Source organism: Anopheles maculipalpis, chromosome 2RL (assembly GCF_943734695.1).
Source record: "Anopheles maculipalpis chromosome 2RL, idAnoMacuDA_375_x, whole genome shotgun sequence".
NCBI classification, from domain to species: domain Eukaryota; kingdom Metazoa; phylum Arthropoda; class Insecta; order Diptera; family Culicidae; genus Anopheles; species Anopheles maculipalpis.
In genome coordinates, this window is record NC_064871.1 from 5,289,765 (window position 1) to 5,305,136 (window position 15,372).

The 15,372-nt window shown below is 47.5% G+C and overlaps 3 protein-coding genes across 4 annotated transcripts in view; 1 reads left to right on the plus strand and 2 right to left on the minus strand.

Moving 5' to 3' along the window:
* Window positions 1–15,372, minus strand: part of LOC126559214 (UPF0687 protein C20orf27 homolog) — a 462,937-nt gene that overhangs the window by 230,642 nt on the left and 216,923 nt on the right. The window lies entirely within an intron of this gene.
* Window positions 1–15,372, minus strand: part of LOC126558950 (dihydropteridine reductase) — a 374,118-nt gene that overhangs the window by 149,850 nt on the left and 208,896 nt on the right. The gene's annotated exons all lie outside the window — the stretch shown is intronic.
* LOC126557274 (nuclear receptor subfamily 2 group F member 1-B) overlaps window positions 1–15,372 on the plus strand; it is a 69,678-nt gene that overhangs the window by 24,603 nt on the left and 29,703 nt on the right. The window contains exon 3 of one of the 2 annotated variants that reach the window (XM_050212985.1): window positions 12,782–14,193. In XM_050212985.1, the coding sequence (XP_050068942.1) occupies window positions 12,782–14,145 (1,364 nt within the window). In that variant the 3' untranslated portion in view covers window positions 14,146–14,193. Of the gene's footprint in view, window positions 1–12,781; window positions 14,194–15,372 lie in introns of those variants that run through there. The other variant, XM_050212987.1, reaches the window with a different exon arrangement.

The window sequence follows — 15,372 nt, forward strand, 5'->3', positions numbered from 1 at the left end:
CTCCGCCGCCTCATTCACCAACTTCAGACCCACCCAATGACTAACAACTGTCGAGTACCAACCAGCTACGCCACGCAACGCAAACACACTTACGATTTCGCTCGTCTGGATGTGAAGTGTTTCGAAAATTGGATAAAAAGCCATAATTCATAGCCCGGTTTTCGGCGATGGGCCAAATTTGCACCGCACAGCCTCTCTCAGGCGGACTTAATTGACCCACGGGACACGACACGGTGTGCTGCCATTTGAACTGCCCGTTACCCGTGCGCTACCGGGTAGGTTCACCGGTGGCGCACAACGGGTGCATTTTGGCAATCACTTCTCGTTGACATGCACGTTGTTGTTAACCTCTTCAGGGCGCCCTCTCTTGACTCAGCAAGAATTTTTGCCCCGAAACATTGACCGAAGAGTTCCGTTTTTTTTTTTTCAGTTGCGTTTTTCAATCCAAACCTCAACGTCGTCTTTTAATCCTTCGCCCCGGTATAATACCCTCGGAGGCTGTGGTGTTGTTTGCTACAAGGAGAGAAGAGTAACGATTACTTTCAAAAAAAAAAAATATCTTACTCCTTAAACGATCCCTCTTCTTTCGGAGGCTGCCTGTTTCGTTCGGCTAATGTGATTAATCTTCACCTTTTTTTGTGGTGCCAGTTGTATCGACGCTGTCCCTCCGTGTGTATTACATACGTTGACACAACATCACCTTGCCTCAAGGTCCCTGTAGTTGCTTGTTTTTGCGATTCCTGACAGTGGTTCCGTCGAGCCCTCCAGGCAGAATTCCGGCCAGGATATCCTATTTAAACATCATTTAGCACATCGCGTAAGCAAGGAGGGGAGCACCTACTAAAATGAGACACAAAAACTGAGTTTTAAGGGACTAACAAAAGGAAGAATGGATGAATAAATGGTTGTTGTATTTACCATTGGGTGACACACCAAAAAACGTGGCCCTTTTTGAACGTCAACAGAGCCTTTACGCCTGGAGCCTGTTTGCTTGGCAAACTCTAACGCAGATCATTGCAGAAAGCCATCCACGAAGCTTCGGCAGTCGAACCTTTTGTTTGGACGCGTGTTCTAGACCGGTGACCGGTGTTGGTTGGTTGCTATTGCACGTAGTAAGGCTCCTGATTTCTACCGTAACCTTATCATATCAGGTGCGAAAAAAGACATTGCGCAGGGATCTCTTGCTAAGCGTCACTACTCTTCTGATTGCTTGACGCACTACGCCAACATTGTAGTCGAATCCGTTCCGTTTTTTCCTGATACGGGAATATAAATTAATCAGCAAACGCACTTCCCAGCGAGCGTTTTACACATTACTCTCCTCTATTACGATAAGCGCAACATACACGCAGTAAAACACAACACAGGAAGACTCATTGCTTCGATCGAAGGAAGATGATCACCAACCACACACACACACACACCAACTCCGCTCGAGCGTATCGTACTGGTAACCTAACTTGTATGACTCTACCCCGGGAACCATGCAGCAAGCAGTTGAACGGCCAACGGGCCACGGTTGTTCCAATTTTATTTATGACTTCTCGGTGCGGGATGAATCGTCTCGTTTCGCTTGCACTTTTCCCAAGCTTTAACAGCGGCCAGTTTTTCGCCCTCTTCCTCGGTTTCCCCATGTGGGGCGGTTATCGGCGAGTTGGAGCGATTTTTATCATCTCAACCACTTTGGAAGCGGCCCAGCGGTGCGTCAGAGTGCGCGCGAGAACGGTTTGCCTCACCTTTTTTGCTTTCGCATCTGCGCGTTTCGCTTTTGGGTTGCGCGTCAGGCAAAGATAACTTATCGCACGTGATGATGTGAAAAGTATATCACGATCGCTGGATGAAGTTGAAGTTGCCATCTTATCCAGCAAGGCAGCAAGGAAGTTGGAGGTGGTGAACTTTTGTTGCCACATTTGCCGTTTGCTTTGTAGAAGAAAATTTAGCATGCCCTTCCGTTTGACGGTTCGGGCAGATTTGGTTAGAACGATATATATATATATGTGTGTGTGTGTGTGTGTGTGTGTGTGTGTGTGTGTGTGTGTGTGTGTGTGTGTGTAGCTTACAGAACACCTTGATGCTTTCCATGAGCATACACATAAACACAATCCGGGGTTGACGTTAAATCTGTTTTCTGGAGGTACAAACGGAAGCTCCAGGTGAAGCCCTGAAGGGGAAGAAACCCTACCGGTAAGAGGATGCATACATCTTGCCACACGTGTATGTAGCCTTCGGGTCTCTTCACATGCCTCCAGACGAACGGGCCACAAAAAGCGAGTATCCAATCACCCACACCGAGGTGTTTCGTTCTCCAGGTTCCTCTTCACGGTGCACGGTGAAACGTAACAGATATATAATTATGGTTAAATTAGTCGGTATTCACCTTGCCAGAAGGTTTTCGGATCGAGTGCACCACGGTGCATTCGTTGTGCTGTATCGTTATGTTTGCCCCGACCGACACGACACGCGGAAGAGACTGCCTTTCCACAAGAAGCAAACCCCCGTCCCGGCAGTGGGGTTGTTCAAGTGGATAAGGGCTAACCTGAGGCTCCCAGAAGCCAACCAGCTGGGAGACCCTAGGCTGCTCGAGAGCGGTCTTCAGTGCACTGTGCAGCGCGCGCGTTGGAATCGCTCGCTTACGAAGATAACTCTTCACCTTAGTGTCTGGCCCCTGTGAGCGTCGTCGTACACCTTTTCTTCGTGTCATGTGTTTCACCCGTTTTACTTTTTCGACATTTTTCTTCACACACAGTGCGCGCGTTTGGAGCGCTTGTTGTTTGTGGCTCGAAAATCGATTACGTCCCTGCATCGATACGACCTAGTAGTCTGCGTAGTGCGCCACCAGAAAGGGGTTGAACGATGAGATTCTGTCCGGCGCGACAAGATCGATGATGCGAACCATGGAGGTACGTCAGCGTTGGACGACTTGGAACACGCACAGCTTGGCGCATTTGCCACAACACTCCAATAGCGTTGACCACTAGGAGTTCGGTGAACAACTAAAAATGTTTATAGAAGCGAGCGAGAGACAGAGCGAGATCCTAGTTTTGCGAACGGGCCTGTAAACAATGCGGCAAGTGTTTTGATTGATGCCTTTTTCTTCTCCACCGGTTGCTGCTCCGCCACCGTCGTACGAGCTGGGGCGGTGTGCCCTGGTGATGATGAGGCGATTTATTGGATATGACAGTCATACGGTTTCGTGGTCCCGCCACGATAGAATCAGACGATGCGAGGTGATTTAACTATCGTCCCTTCCATACCACGTACCACGTACCACGGGCTGGAGTTTTTGTTTTCGATTAGACGTCCAACCGAGTGAAAGGTGACAGAATAGGGTAGTTACCGGTTAAGTAGGTCGCCTTGACCTCCTCTACCCGGGGCAGCTTTCACGCCCAGCCAACTGAGATTCCCAGGACTGTCGAACGTAGAATCGATCGTCTTTTTTCGTTCATATTGCCACCTTTTTAACAAAAATTCAAACATGAAAACTACTCAAGGCTTCTTCTAAAAACCGATTGCAATATAAACAACACATTCCAACGTAAAAAATGAGGTCGTTCACATTGGGTTCCTTCTCGATGCAGTGAATCTGACACATCAAGAAAATATATCTACTCACTGCAATTTATCCTGCGCGCCTGAAGAATTTTACCACGGGGGCAGATAACCCAACCGGACAACAGATGTAACAATAACACCCGCAACAACACACACACACACAATAAACGTGCTCCACACTGCAACGGTGGTCTTGGCAGCATCCTTTCCCAAGCGCGTTCCCTTGCGAAACTGCTTAATCTCCACCGTGTGGAAGGTAACAACAACAACCACAAAAAAGTCACGGCAAAGGTATCGCGGGATTACCTGGAACCTGGAACCCGCGAAGTTCGCCAGTTCACCATATGGTGTAAATTCAATTTTAAGCAACTGCTGCCGTTCCATCCAAAACCCGGCCAACTCCCGCCCAATACGCACACCACCCTACACGCCAGCGGATGGATGCTGCGTTCATAAGGCTCTGCCGCTACCTTCCAGGTCCGGTTCATTCAAAAGGCTCGAGGGAGCGAACAATAATAACAATAACAGCATCTACAGCCAATCTACCAACGAAATCCGTAGAATTGCACTGCAGATTCTGCAGCAAACACCCGCAATATAAACCGAAGTGCCCGCATATGTTACGCGCGCACGGTGTGTGTGTGCGTGTGTGTGTGTCTTGCTCCGCGCAGAACACAGAAAAGGAAAAAACGTGCAGCGCATACACAAAAATTCACAAACCTAAAACCATTCCGATGCAACAGCGGAACGTGGGTGAGAGAATTGTTGCGAATGGATGCGAATTACCTAACCGTTTGGTGAGGTGGAGGAGGGTACGCGGTTTAGGGTTGGGAAGCATACAAACCATCCTCCTTCATGTGAACACCGCATGAGATGAGGGTTCCGCGAATTTCCCGAAAATTGACTGTAAGCGAATTCTCCCGTTTTCTTTCCACCCCAATAAACTGGGAGAATATCTTGTAAAAATTGACAAACGAACTCGAACTCGCTGTAACCTAATATTGTGCGTTACGTGCCACGAAGTACAGAATGCTCGCCGACTGTTACATTTCCAAATTAAAGGGTAGCTATCCAATATCTGCCCAGCTTCAAGGCACTTGGTAGATTCGAAGTTGGATAGTTTGTCTGGGTGACATTTGGGCCCTTTTTACCTGCCATCGTATCATTAATCACCCAATAACTCACCGAGAATTCGACGGTTTCCCACGTCCCCTTTGCGAGTCCTGAATTTCTCCACCCGTTCCACGGGGATCGCCGAGTAAGTGAGTGTCCTGGACTAATTGATTCAATTACATCGCGTGATTAATGATCCGCGAAGCATTATTGAGGATTCTTTACATCCAGGAAGCTGTTGAATTTGGATCTTAGATTTAATTCTTCCCAAAAACTGTAACTGTAGAGCAACTTTCTTCCGGTGCCTCCGTACGTACGGACGCACACAATCACTGCAAAAATCGTCTCTATCGAGGGCGCGTCTCCTAACTCGCAGCGTAAGTTTTGATGCCAGCGTGAAGGCAGCGGTCCCAACCGGGTGATGACTATCATCATCAGCACCATCAACGGGCCATCACTCGGGCCCGGAACTCTCCGTGAGCGTGAGAAAATTCCTCAACTTTTATGATGATGCACTACACCACCAGTGCTTCGTGATATGCCGGGGTGATCGCAAGAACTGCATGCTGGATGCCTTTCTTTTCGCGCACCCCTTACCCGCTCCCCCCCACCATTCGTGCACGTGCCCATCCCATATCGCTTGTGCTTGTCCGGCGATCGTGCGGCTACGGTTTTATCCGTTTTGCCCTGGATCGCTCGCTCGTCGGGATGAAGAGAAGATGCACCACGCGATTTCGTTGGCATTCCCCGGTCAAAGAAAGCATGCCCTTCCGTACCGTGTGTGCGCAAACAACGGGCCTACCGATAATGACACTCTTTTACCGTAAGAAGTCTGTACCAGAGAGGCGTCCCGGGCAAACACGGTCAAAGGTCGTGCATTTTAACTAAAGCGCTAGAGCGAATTTAAACCTAATGCCAAAATTATTCCGCTGTATAGTTCAAGTAGTTGTAGTTAGCAAATGAAGAGGAAAATAACGAGTGATTTATGGTGAAGTTGAGAGCACTCTATCGTGTACGGTCAGGTCAGCTGACTTATCTGTCTGCTTTGCTGTGGTTTTTCTTTCGATCACACCACACATACCACACTGGATAAGATAGCAAACCCTCAAACCTGCATCTCAAAGCGTCGATAAATAGAATCTTTATCCCTGCAACGAGAGCAAACAACAACAACGGGCCACCACAAAACACGCTGTGTTTTGCAAATCTTATGCAGAGTTTTGTGTTGTGCAAATAAGAAAAAAACGTTACACTGATTGCAACTGCAGCAACTGCACCGAATAATCGAAGGATTCTTCTTCGTACGATTTCAAAGTGAGAGAAGGACGCCACAGTCCAAAGGGCGGAGTAACTCTACTTACAAAACCGTGAACCGTGTGGAGCTAATACATTTCCCCGATTCCACGCGTTTTTCCCCCCAAAAGTCAGACAACAATGTGCGTCTGGCGCGCATGTACCAACAACTGTGCCCGAGCGAGACAGATAGAGCGATAGAGATGGTAAAAGTTGGAAAACAAATGTGGCACAAAGTAGGAAAAAAAACATGCTCACACACACACACACACGCGCACGACAACAACAAACCATCGATCTCGCGAACTCTGGACGACGCACCACGGGTCGAGCAAAAGCAGCAGGAATGTGTGTGAAGATGGTCAAGGCTTCCGCCCGCCCCTCCCCCCGGTACGAAACGCGAAACCCGACAGCGCACACGCGGAACAAAACAGCGTCCAACATACATACGGGAGGGATATGCTTATATGCTGGGCTGGCGTATCACATAAAAGAGGCACGACCAGGTCTTTGGTCCGCGCGGAAATTGAAGAAGGTAGAACAGTATCAAGTATCGCACGCGCAAAAGAGAGAGAAACAGTTTATAAGATTAACATTATTATGGGATCAGATTAAAAATAAATTATAATATTTTTCACCGACTTCAACTCCCGGTGCCGGGAAGTGCTATATTCCCGTGGTTCGTTTTTCCGACCCCGAGCGGACGTTGCTGTATGCGTTTTTCCGGAAAAAATATTCTTTTGCTTGTGCTTCCACCAAAAAAAAAGGGCAGCAATTTCTTAAGGTGCTCTCTCAGTAGTCTTTTACCGCTTTCTTTCGGCACAACGGCAAACCCGTTTTGTCGTTTTGGGGCCTGTCACCGTGCTTGTGCTGTGTTGACTCGCCTGTTTCGGTAGATTCAAAAGACCTTTCCGCCCTCACATCGCGGCAGCACACACACCGTTCCCAATACTGCACCACACCATGTGAGAAAACTGACTCTGGCCAGACCATACCAGGGCTTTGGCGGGCGCGGTGCGATGGTAAGTTTATGCTGTGTGAAAAGATATAAATAATTCATTGCACGCCGGGGGTTTTTCGCGAATCTCCGAGGTCCTTGAATTGAAACATATAAATTAGGCCAGACTCGGCACGGTCCGCCGCACGGAACGGGCAGAGGGTATACACACAATCCAATCGCGATCGCGAATTGTATTTGTGCGCGCGATCGGTTGACGGTGCGCGCGGCGCTGGTTGGCACGAAACGATGGATGTAGGAGGGGGGAAGCCGTTTTATGCTGCAGATTTGCCAGCTTGTCTGCCTGCAATCACGGATTATATGCACCGCGTAACGTAACACGAAAGGGAGGAGGGGGAGGGGGAACGAATGAGACAATTGAATGAGCAAGGACTTGATTGTTGCTTGGTGCCTTCGGGTTGGGATTTTTATTCGATGTCAGCGCTCGTGCCTGATGAGTTTATTTGATTTCCCGAGTCGTTAACGCATAATAAGGATGCTTTTCGGGGCGGGGAAGGAAAAATAAATATAAAATTGGTCATCAAATTATGCTTATTGTCCTCTCTTGCTCTCTTTCTATCTCGGTTGCCCGACTGTGTGGTGACTTTCTGTACTTCAAATTCCACATCGGTTGGTGATAAATCCGTGCGCTCCATTAAAGAGTTGTGAGCGAATGAATCCCAAGTGTTTAAATCCCAACTTGAAAGCATAAAGATCATAAAGAGCAACCATTACAGATAGTTGCATTTCGAAGTTTGCTGTAAATTTGGCATGCTGCAGTACACTCGGCCAAAACCCATCATCGTACTAGCTTCTATCTCCTATCTACAAACCTATAAAATTTAATGTACTTTCCACTTCCACTACTACTTGCCTTGATAGTCGAAACATTCGTAACATTAAAACGCTTATCTCGGAAAACGCGATAGAGTGTTTTGGTACCTTTCTCCAGCTTCTTTCGGGTACGCCATTTTCACCCGCCAGGACCTATGTGTCGTACTGACGGCGAGTGGCCGTGCTCGTGGAAAATGAGGGAAATAAAAACAAAGCAAGATGTTGTCCATAAATTACGCGTCGAGGGACAAGATACCCCAGCTAGGCCTTTTTCCGAACTCAAAACAGCTCTGGTAGATAGTAAGGGAAGACAAAACAGTTCTGGTTTTTACTTTCTTTTCAGTCGAATATACAAAAGGGCAGCAGGTGTGTTGAGTTCCTGTTTTTCCCCCTTCCTCGGTAGGGAAAACTGACAGGAAAATGTAGCGCAACGGTTAATGTCTTTTTAAACTGCGATGATTGCGGTTCGTCGCTTGCGATGCTCAACCCAAACCCACGCAGCAAAATAGAAAAATCTTCTCAAGAATCATCAAACTGTACTTGGAAAATTAACTTCACGCTGCGCGTCCAACAATCCACCAAAAAAAAAACCGCAACTCGAAAAGAAAGCCATCCGGTAAGAAGTTGTGGTTATTTTTAAGTCGCAGTAATGAACCTTTTGCTTATCTGCCATCTTAACACAGAACGGATTTGTGCTTCGGGAACCGGGTTACTTTACTTTTCCCTCTCCCGGATGGTCGACTAAACGACCGTGAAGAATTGATTGAAATCACGTACACGAAGCAAAGGAACAGAATTCTCCCGATCCCGGCCAAAGAATGTCCGATTTGCTTCCCAATTTGATCCCATTTGCTTCAACCGAACCGAACACGTGCACGCGGAGCGCTTTCGACCGAACCGTCGGTACAAATAAAATCGATTCCATAATCATCGATCCTGGCCCACTACATTCCAGCAAGGGGTGGTCGATGATTTTGCGGTCACCAGCCAGGCAGACGTGTGGAGGGCACCATTACCACAACACTTTACGACAGGGCGTTAAGGCAGTTAAGGGAGAAAATTGGAAAATTTCGCAACAATCCATCACACTTTCAGAACGAACGAAGAAATTGATTCTGCAAAGGTGCAAATTGGGTCCGATTTTGGTCGATTAGTGGAAAAAGCAATTGAGGATTTGGCTGCAAAACGAGCTGCACGCTTTCCACTCCAAATTGGATCACTGGGACGTGACACGATCTGCAACATTGTGCGAATAATTGGAAGCTTCACGAATATTGCCAATAAAACACACGGATATAAGCTTCTAAAAAGTCGTCATTACGAAGACTGGGACAGGATTTTATGCCTGATCTGTGGCGTGTGAAATGCTGATCGACTGAAGAAGCTTCAACTTGTTTAGTCGTTGGAACACAGCAAAATTTTTTTCAGAAGTGAGCGCATTTAACCTTCAACAACGATCGATCATGCTGCTGCTGCTCTGGCCTGTCTGTCTGGGAAAAATCGTGACCTTCAAACGACAACGTCCAGTAGCGAGACTAAACAATTAATTACTGACAACCGCTGTAACAAGCAACAAAAACCGATTTCATCGTAAACGTGTCTCACGTAGTGATTTTGAGCTTTTAAACCAACCCAACAGACGGTAAAGCACTCGTAACCTGTTGCCTATGGGGCCAGTCTCTGGTAGAAGGTAGTGGCTTGTCATAAATTTTCCACCCAGCTAGTGAACAAAAGGCCAACCCGGTGACAATTTATTTTAAATGGTTTGACCCTTATCTAAATCATTTTTCCTACCGTCCCACTTCCTACCGTATCTTGATGTTCAGCGTGGCGTAAACATTATTTGCCATTTTTTGTGCAAAAGTAACTTTTTGAGGCGGTTAAAAAAGGAGAAAATTTATGTATTTTCAATTGACATCGACCTGTGCAATTTTTTGTTAAATAGTTTTTCTCAACCACGCCCGAAACCGTTGGAAACCGTTCGTCTGGGTAGTTATTTTATAATAAAAAATCGGCAGCTTTTTCAACTGGGCCGGAAACAGTGGTTTCCATATTTTCCAATTTTATTTCCATGAGCTTTTCCAGCGCACCTTTTCCTGATTGCTATCAGGCGGATGCAACTGATGAAAGTAAGCAAATGAAGCAAAAAAAAAAGATAAATTGTTACCTTTTCATAGGACAGCTAGGGTGTAAAATAACACCACGCACAGGGCATAAAAAGCTAGGTTTTGCCAGCAGCATCCGGGTTCCTTCGAGTGGAATATTTTTTTTCCCGATGCACAAATGGAACAGGATATCGGCCAAGAGGACACGCATTCTACTGTTGAAAAGCGCATCCGATATTAAAAGAGAGATAACATTGGGATAGGAAGAAGTGACCATAGAATCTCGTGCTTGACACGTGCCCGATAATAGGTACAACGGACACTGTGTGACTGGAACAGGAAACCATGTAAACCTGTCGAAGCATGGCATAGTTACAGGGGTTCGGGAGGAGTGTGATATAGTTAAACCTTTTTTTGAAATGTACTTCAATATGAGATAGTTAAACGCTTTAGAAAAGATTTTCATAATAGAGTTAGAAGCACACTTCCATCTTTGAGTTTCGAACCACGGACCTTTAAGCATGCAAAAGCCACTCACCAAAGCACTGCACCATCATAACTACTCCCGATGACGAATGTAAATGTCACATAAAAGCTTCAAACTCCAGCTTTTTCAAAGTGAAACCATTAAGCTTTCTGGCCGCCACTTTTGCAAATGCACACACACTGAAGTAAACGTCTACAAATCATACCACACGGGATCACGGGAGCTAATTTAATTTACATTTTTAACCTAACCAGCTACCATAATATCGTGAGAGAAAATGCCATAGACAATTAGCTGCACAGTAAATTGCTTTTCTTTTTCTTTGCCGTTGTTTTTCTTCTAGTATTCCGTATAGATACCGAGGGCAAATCGCTCCTCCTCTCTTCTCTGCTGTGGTTCAAGCAGCCGCTTTATTTTTCCCTTGATGTAGCATAAAAAAACGAAAAACAAAACAACCTCCCATCCCAAAGTGCCATAATGCGCTTCCACCCACTGCAAACGTGGACGATCGCACAGATTCAACTCTCCTTCCACGCGCGTTTGTTCTGTGCAGCAAACGGGAAAGATTTATTGGCTATTTTATTTCATTTTAAATAGCATTAATAATCGATGCTCGACGAGTGTGTTAACATGAGCCGTACAACAATAATAACCTCTTCTTGTCTTTGTGCATCGCGTTTTTCCTCCCTTTCTTGTGTCTACCCTTCAAAGTGGGTTGGGGATCAATACCCATGTATTTACCGGTGAAAGCCACACTGGTTTCGTCGGCCCGAGGGCACAAAAAGATGATGGCCTATCCTTCCGTCCGAGTTGCCGATCTTAAAGGCTGCATTTTATTGGTTTACATCTTCTACACCTTCTCTGTTACTTTCCTACCATGCAAACTACCACTGTTTTTAGCACACACACTCTAGCCTTAATTATCTGATTTATGCCGGTGAATCTCGCGACTCGCAGCTTGAGGCAGTCTGTCTGACTGGGCTAAAGTGCACGATCGTTTACGAAACGGCTAAACCGGCACCGGCGTATCACGCTGCTGCACAGTTACACACGGCCACCGATTCCGGGTTGCCGGGTCGTTTAAGCTCCGTTTTGATTCAATTACCATACCGCTTATCGGACGAAGGCCCAATGGACAAGCCGCCGCCGAAAGCGCAGTTCAATCGCGAGCATCATAACAAGGAGGATATTTTACCACCAGAAGGACATCATCATCCCGTGCGCATTGAACATCCACACGGTGCACACGAATGTAAATAAAAATAATGATTTGTTCGCTTACGAAAACTCATTTCGCAATCGCTGGGAAGGCATACGAATCCTGCTTCGAATGGACTGTTTACATCACTCAAAAACCCGTACACAAAAACACATTCCGATCCGTGAGCTTATCAAGCATGATGCTGATAAGCCACCCAACCGATAGGCGCGATGATGCCGATCGAGTCTTCTGTACAGCGCGGCGATGCCTCGACAATTAGCTCCCCTAGGGTCACTTTAACATCGGGCAGGCGCTCGCGTCTTCTAATCAAAGGTTCCTTAGATAAGTAACGCAACGCGTGCTGGGGACAAGGTAATGAAACCACGCGCAAGAAGTACGAGAGGAAAAATCGTCCAACCTCCATCTGCGTGCCCGTTTGGATGGGTCTTTTTTCTTTCTTCGTAAGCCCACCGGCACGTAGGTGCTACCCCGGTGAAGGGAGGGACGATTGCTTGCGCGCACACACACACTCAATGACAGTAGTAATCATAAATAATTAATGCTCATTTTTTCGAAACTTCATTGTTTGCTCAACAAGCTCGCATCACCGTGCGTGGCCGAGAAGCTGTACTCGTTGTCATCGGTTGTTGTTTGGGGAAAGAGAGAGAGAGAGAGACGAGTTAATTGTAGCTGTAGGTCGGTGTACGGGGACTTCGGGGTGTAGTAATGATGAAGGGTTTCAAGGGTGCGATATGGATGGAAAGCGGATTAACGGCGTTGTGTGCTCACACAGACACACTCACACACAACATCATAATCATCGAGCACTTTGAGTTGTCCAATGCGTGTCCCTCGTCCGGAGAGTTCCTCAAGTATTGCCCCGTGTACGGATGTACGTGTGCCTGTGGTGTGCACAGTTCTAAGTGGCCCTGACAGAAATAACGGAGCAACAAACACCGTTTGCCTCACACTGGTCTATGAATATTTAAATTTCTGGATGCTTTAAAGAAAACGAAATTCAATTACAATTGCACACGAAAGGAGAAGGAGTAGTGTGTCACCACTCCACAACTCCGGCACTTTGACTCGAAAAAATCTGACATGCACTGGGTGACGTACGGATCATGCATTTTTTTCAGTCGAAATGAATTTCCCAACCAACTAATCACGCTTCTTTCATTCCCCTATTTTCGTTGCAGCCGTCCAGCGAGGTCGAGTTCCACCGTCACAACCACCGGGCATACCGTACGGCCAGTACTCCATACCAAACGGTGACTCCGTGGCCGGGTTCAACGGTCACTCGTACCTTAGTTCCTACATTTCGTTGCTATTGCGAGCGGAACCCTACCCCACGTCCCGGTACGGTCAGTGCATGCAGACGAACAACATTATGGGCATCGACAACATCTGCGAGCTGGCCGCCCGGCTGCTGTTTTCCGCCGTCGAGTGGGCCCGCAACATACCGTTCTTTCCGGATCTCCAGGTCACCGATCAGGTGGCCCTGTTACGGCTCGTCTGGTCCGAGCTGTTCGTGCTGAACGCCTCCCAGTGCTCGATGCCGCTGCACGTCGCACCGCTACTGGCGGCGGCCGGTCTGCACGCTTCCCCCATGGCAGCCGATCGGGTTGTCGCCTTCATGGACCACATCCGGATATTCCAGGAGCAGGTGGAAAAGTTGAAGGCGCTGCACGTCGACTCGGCCGAATACTCCTGCCTCAAGGCGATAGTCCTCTTTACCACAGGTAAATTGCTGGACAATCTCTTCGGCGATGTTCACGCACTGCTTGCCAAAACCAGCACCCAGCTACACTCCCTCCAGTCCGAATCGGACGTTATCCATCTGGTGCAGGTGCATCTGTACCGTACCGCTACCAATACTTCCACGTCCAACACCGGACATAATACAACCGACTCACCTAACAGTTCCGTTGCCAACATAACGCTCAACAGCTCCAGCGGTAACTCCTCACTAACTTCCTCCACCTCCATGGTGTCCAACTCGGACCAGGCGGATACGTCGGGTGCGGTGGCACCGACTGCCGTAGCGTCCTCGATTGCGTCGCCCTCGGTGACGACGACGACGACGACGCTACCGGTCGGCAATACCACCACCGAGATTAACACCACCACCGCCCATAACCATAACAATAACAATGATCTTAAAACCATTAACCATAACCTAACCACCACACAACAGTCAAATGCTAGTTCTACGGCACCCAGTGTTAGCTCGCCATCGCTGGTGGCGGCCGGTGTTGGCGCACTGTTCGGTAGTAATGCGCAGTCGAAGACACCACCGCTACCACTGTTCAACTTCCATCAGAACACACCGAACCGATCGTACCACGGCACGCTCGATGACTTTGTCAACCTGAGCAGCAGCAGTCCGTACGCGGTCGGTTCGGCCTTCTCGTCCAGTTTCGGCACGAACGGTATCTTTACCCCGTACGGTAGCAGTAGCTTACAGGGTCCGATACCATCGGCAGGCTCCAAGTATCTGGGTCATGGTGGAAGTAGCTCGGACTACAAATTCTCCCCGTACAGCCCTTGGAGTAGACGATAGTGTACTGCACGGTGATGGTTTCTTGTATCCGAGGATATGATCTTTCGACTGATCCACTCCCTCCCCCTCCCCCCATCGTGTGACTTCACTCGAAAAACCATATCATCGACACACTGTGCAGAGTGGTATCTCTTAGTTCCTAATGTTAAAGTCTCCTAGCACGTAGTTGTTCTGTACAGATAAGCGCACCTATTGTATCAGTATTTGTTACCAAAAACGAAACAAGTCAACGTTGCCATGTATCCATAGCTCTAGTACCGATAGCTTATTGTAATGCATCTCCCTATTATCATAGTTTCGTACTCTTAAGCTATTTATTTAACTTATGCTCCACTATCTTTGTACTGTACTGTATAAGTTGTTGGTTATGTAGATTCGTAAGCTCCTTCATCTGTACACATCCTGTGGGTTTAGTTCTGGTCCACCTCTTCCTAGCTGTGTTGCGTTGTAATCTCTCCGCTTCATCGCACAGTTTCGCTCAGGATGGGATTAGATTAGACTCGCGCAATCGTGGCCTTGCAGCTGCAAAAGTAGAGAAATAAATGCAATTTCGTTTAGCAAAAGTAAAACAACAAAAAATGCCGTGTTCCGTGTTCCGTGTTCAGTTTGCGATGTTGTCGAATAGTTAGTCAAAGTCTGCCCGATCGACGCACTGGAGCACTTCCTTGCACAGCGCGTACTTGGTCATGTCTTTTGGGGTGAGTTCTCTTCTTGAGGTTTCTGCTTTCGATAGTGTCGCGCAAGTACTTGCTTGTCCCGTTCTGCCATGATTCAATCTTCTCCCCCATCCTCCCTGGTCGTATGTGTCGTTCGTCAGAATTCGTGTCGCAATCAGATCTCCGCACCGTTTCTTCTCCAATGTGTCTTTAATCGTGTACGTAGCTGGTAGGTTGTAGATTGGATTAGGTTGTACATCACTCCTCGAGAATTTCCGTATTTTCTTTGCCTTTCGAATGACAGTCACACACATACACATATACACTCCCGGATTATTCCCATCAAGGCGGGCAAGGCGTCCACATACTCCAAATTCCTAACCATCATTCCCGGTAAACAGGGCGACATCGAGCAGAAATGTTGCACATTATGCCGCGACGAATGCCTTCGCGCCTTCGCTCTGTCATGCGGCATTTCGCTGCAGCGCTTGTGTTTTTACCACTTTTCGGATAACATTACCGTGAAGGCAGCTTCCCAGCATCGCACCGGTTAAAAGATGGGAAACGCGAA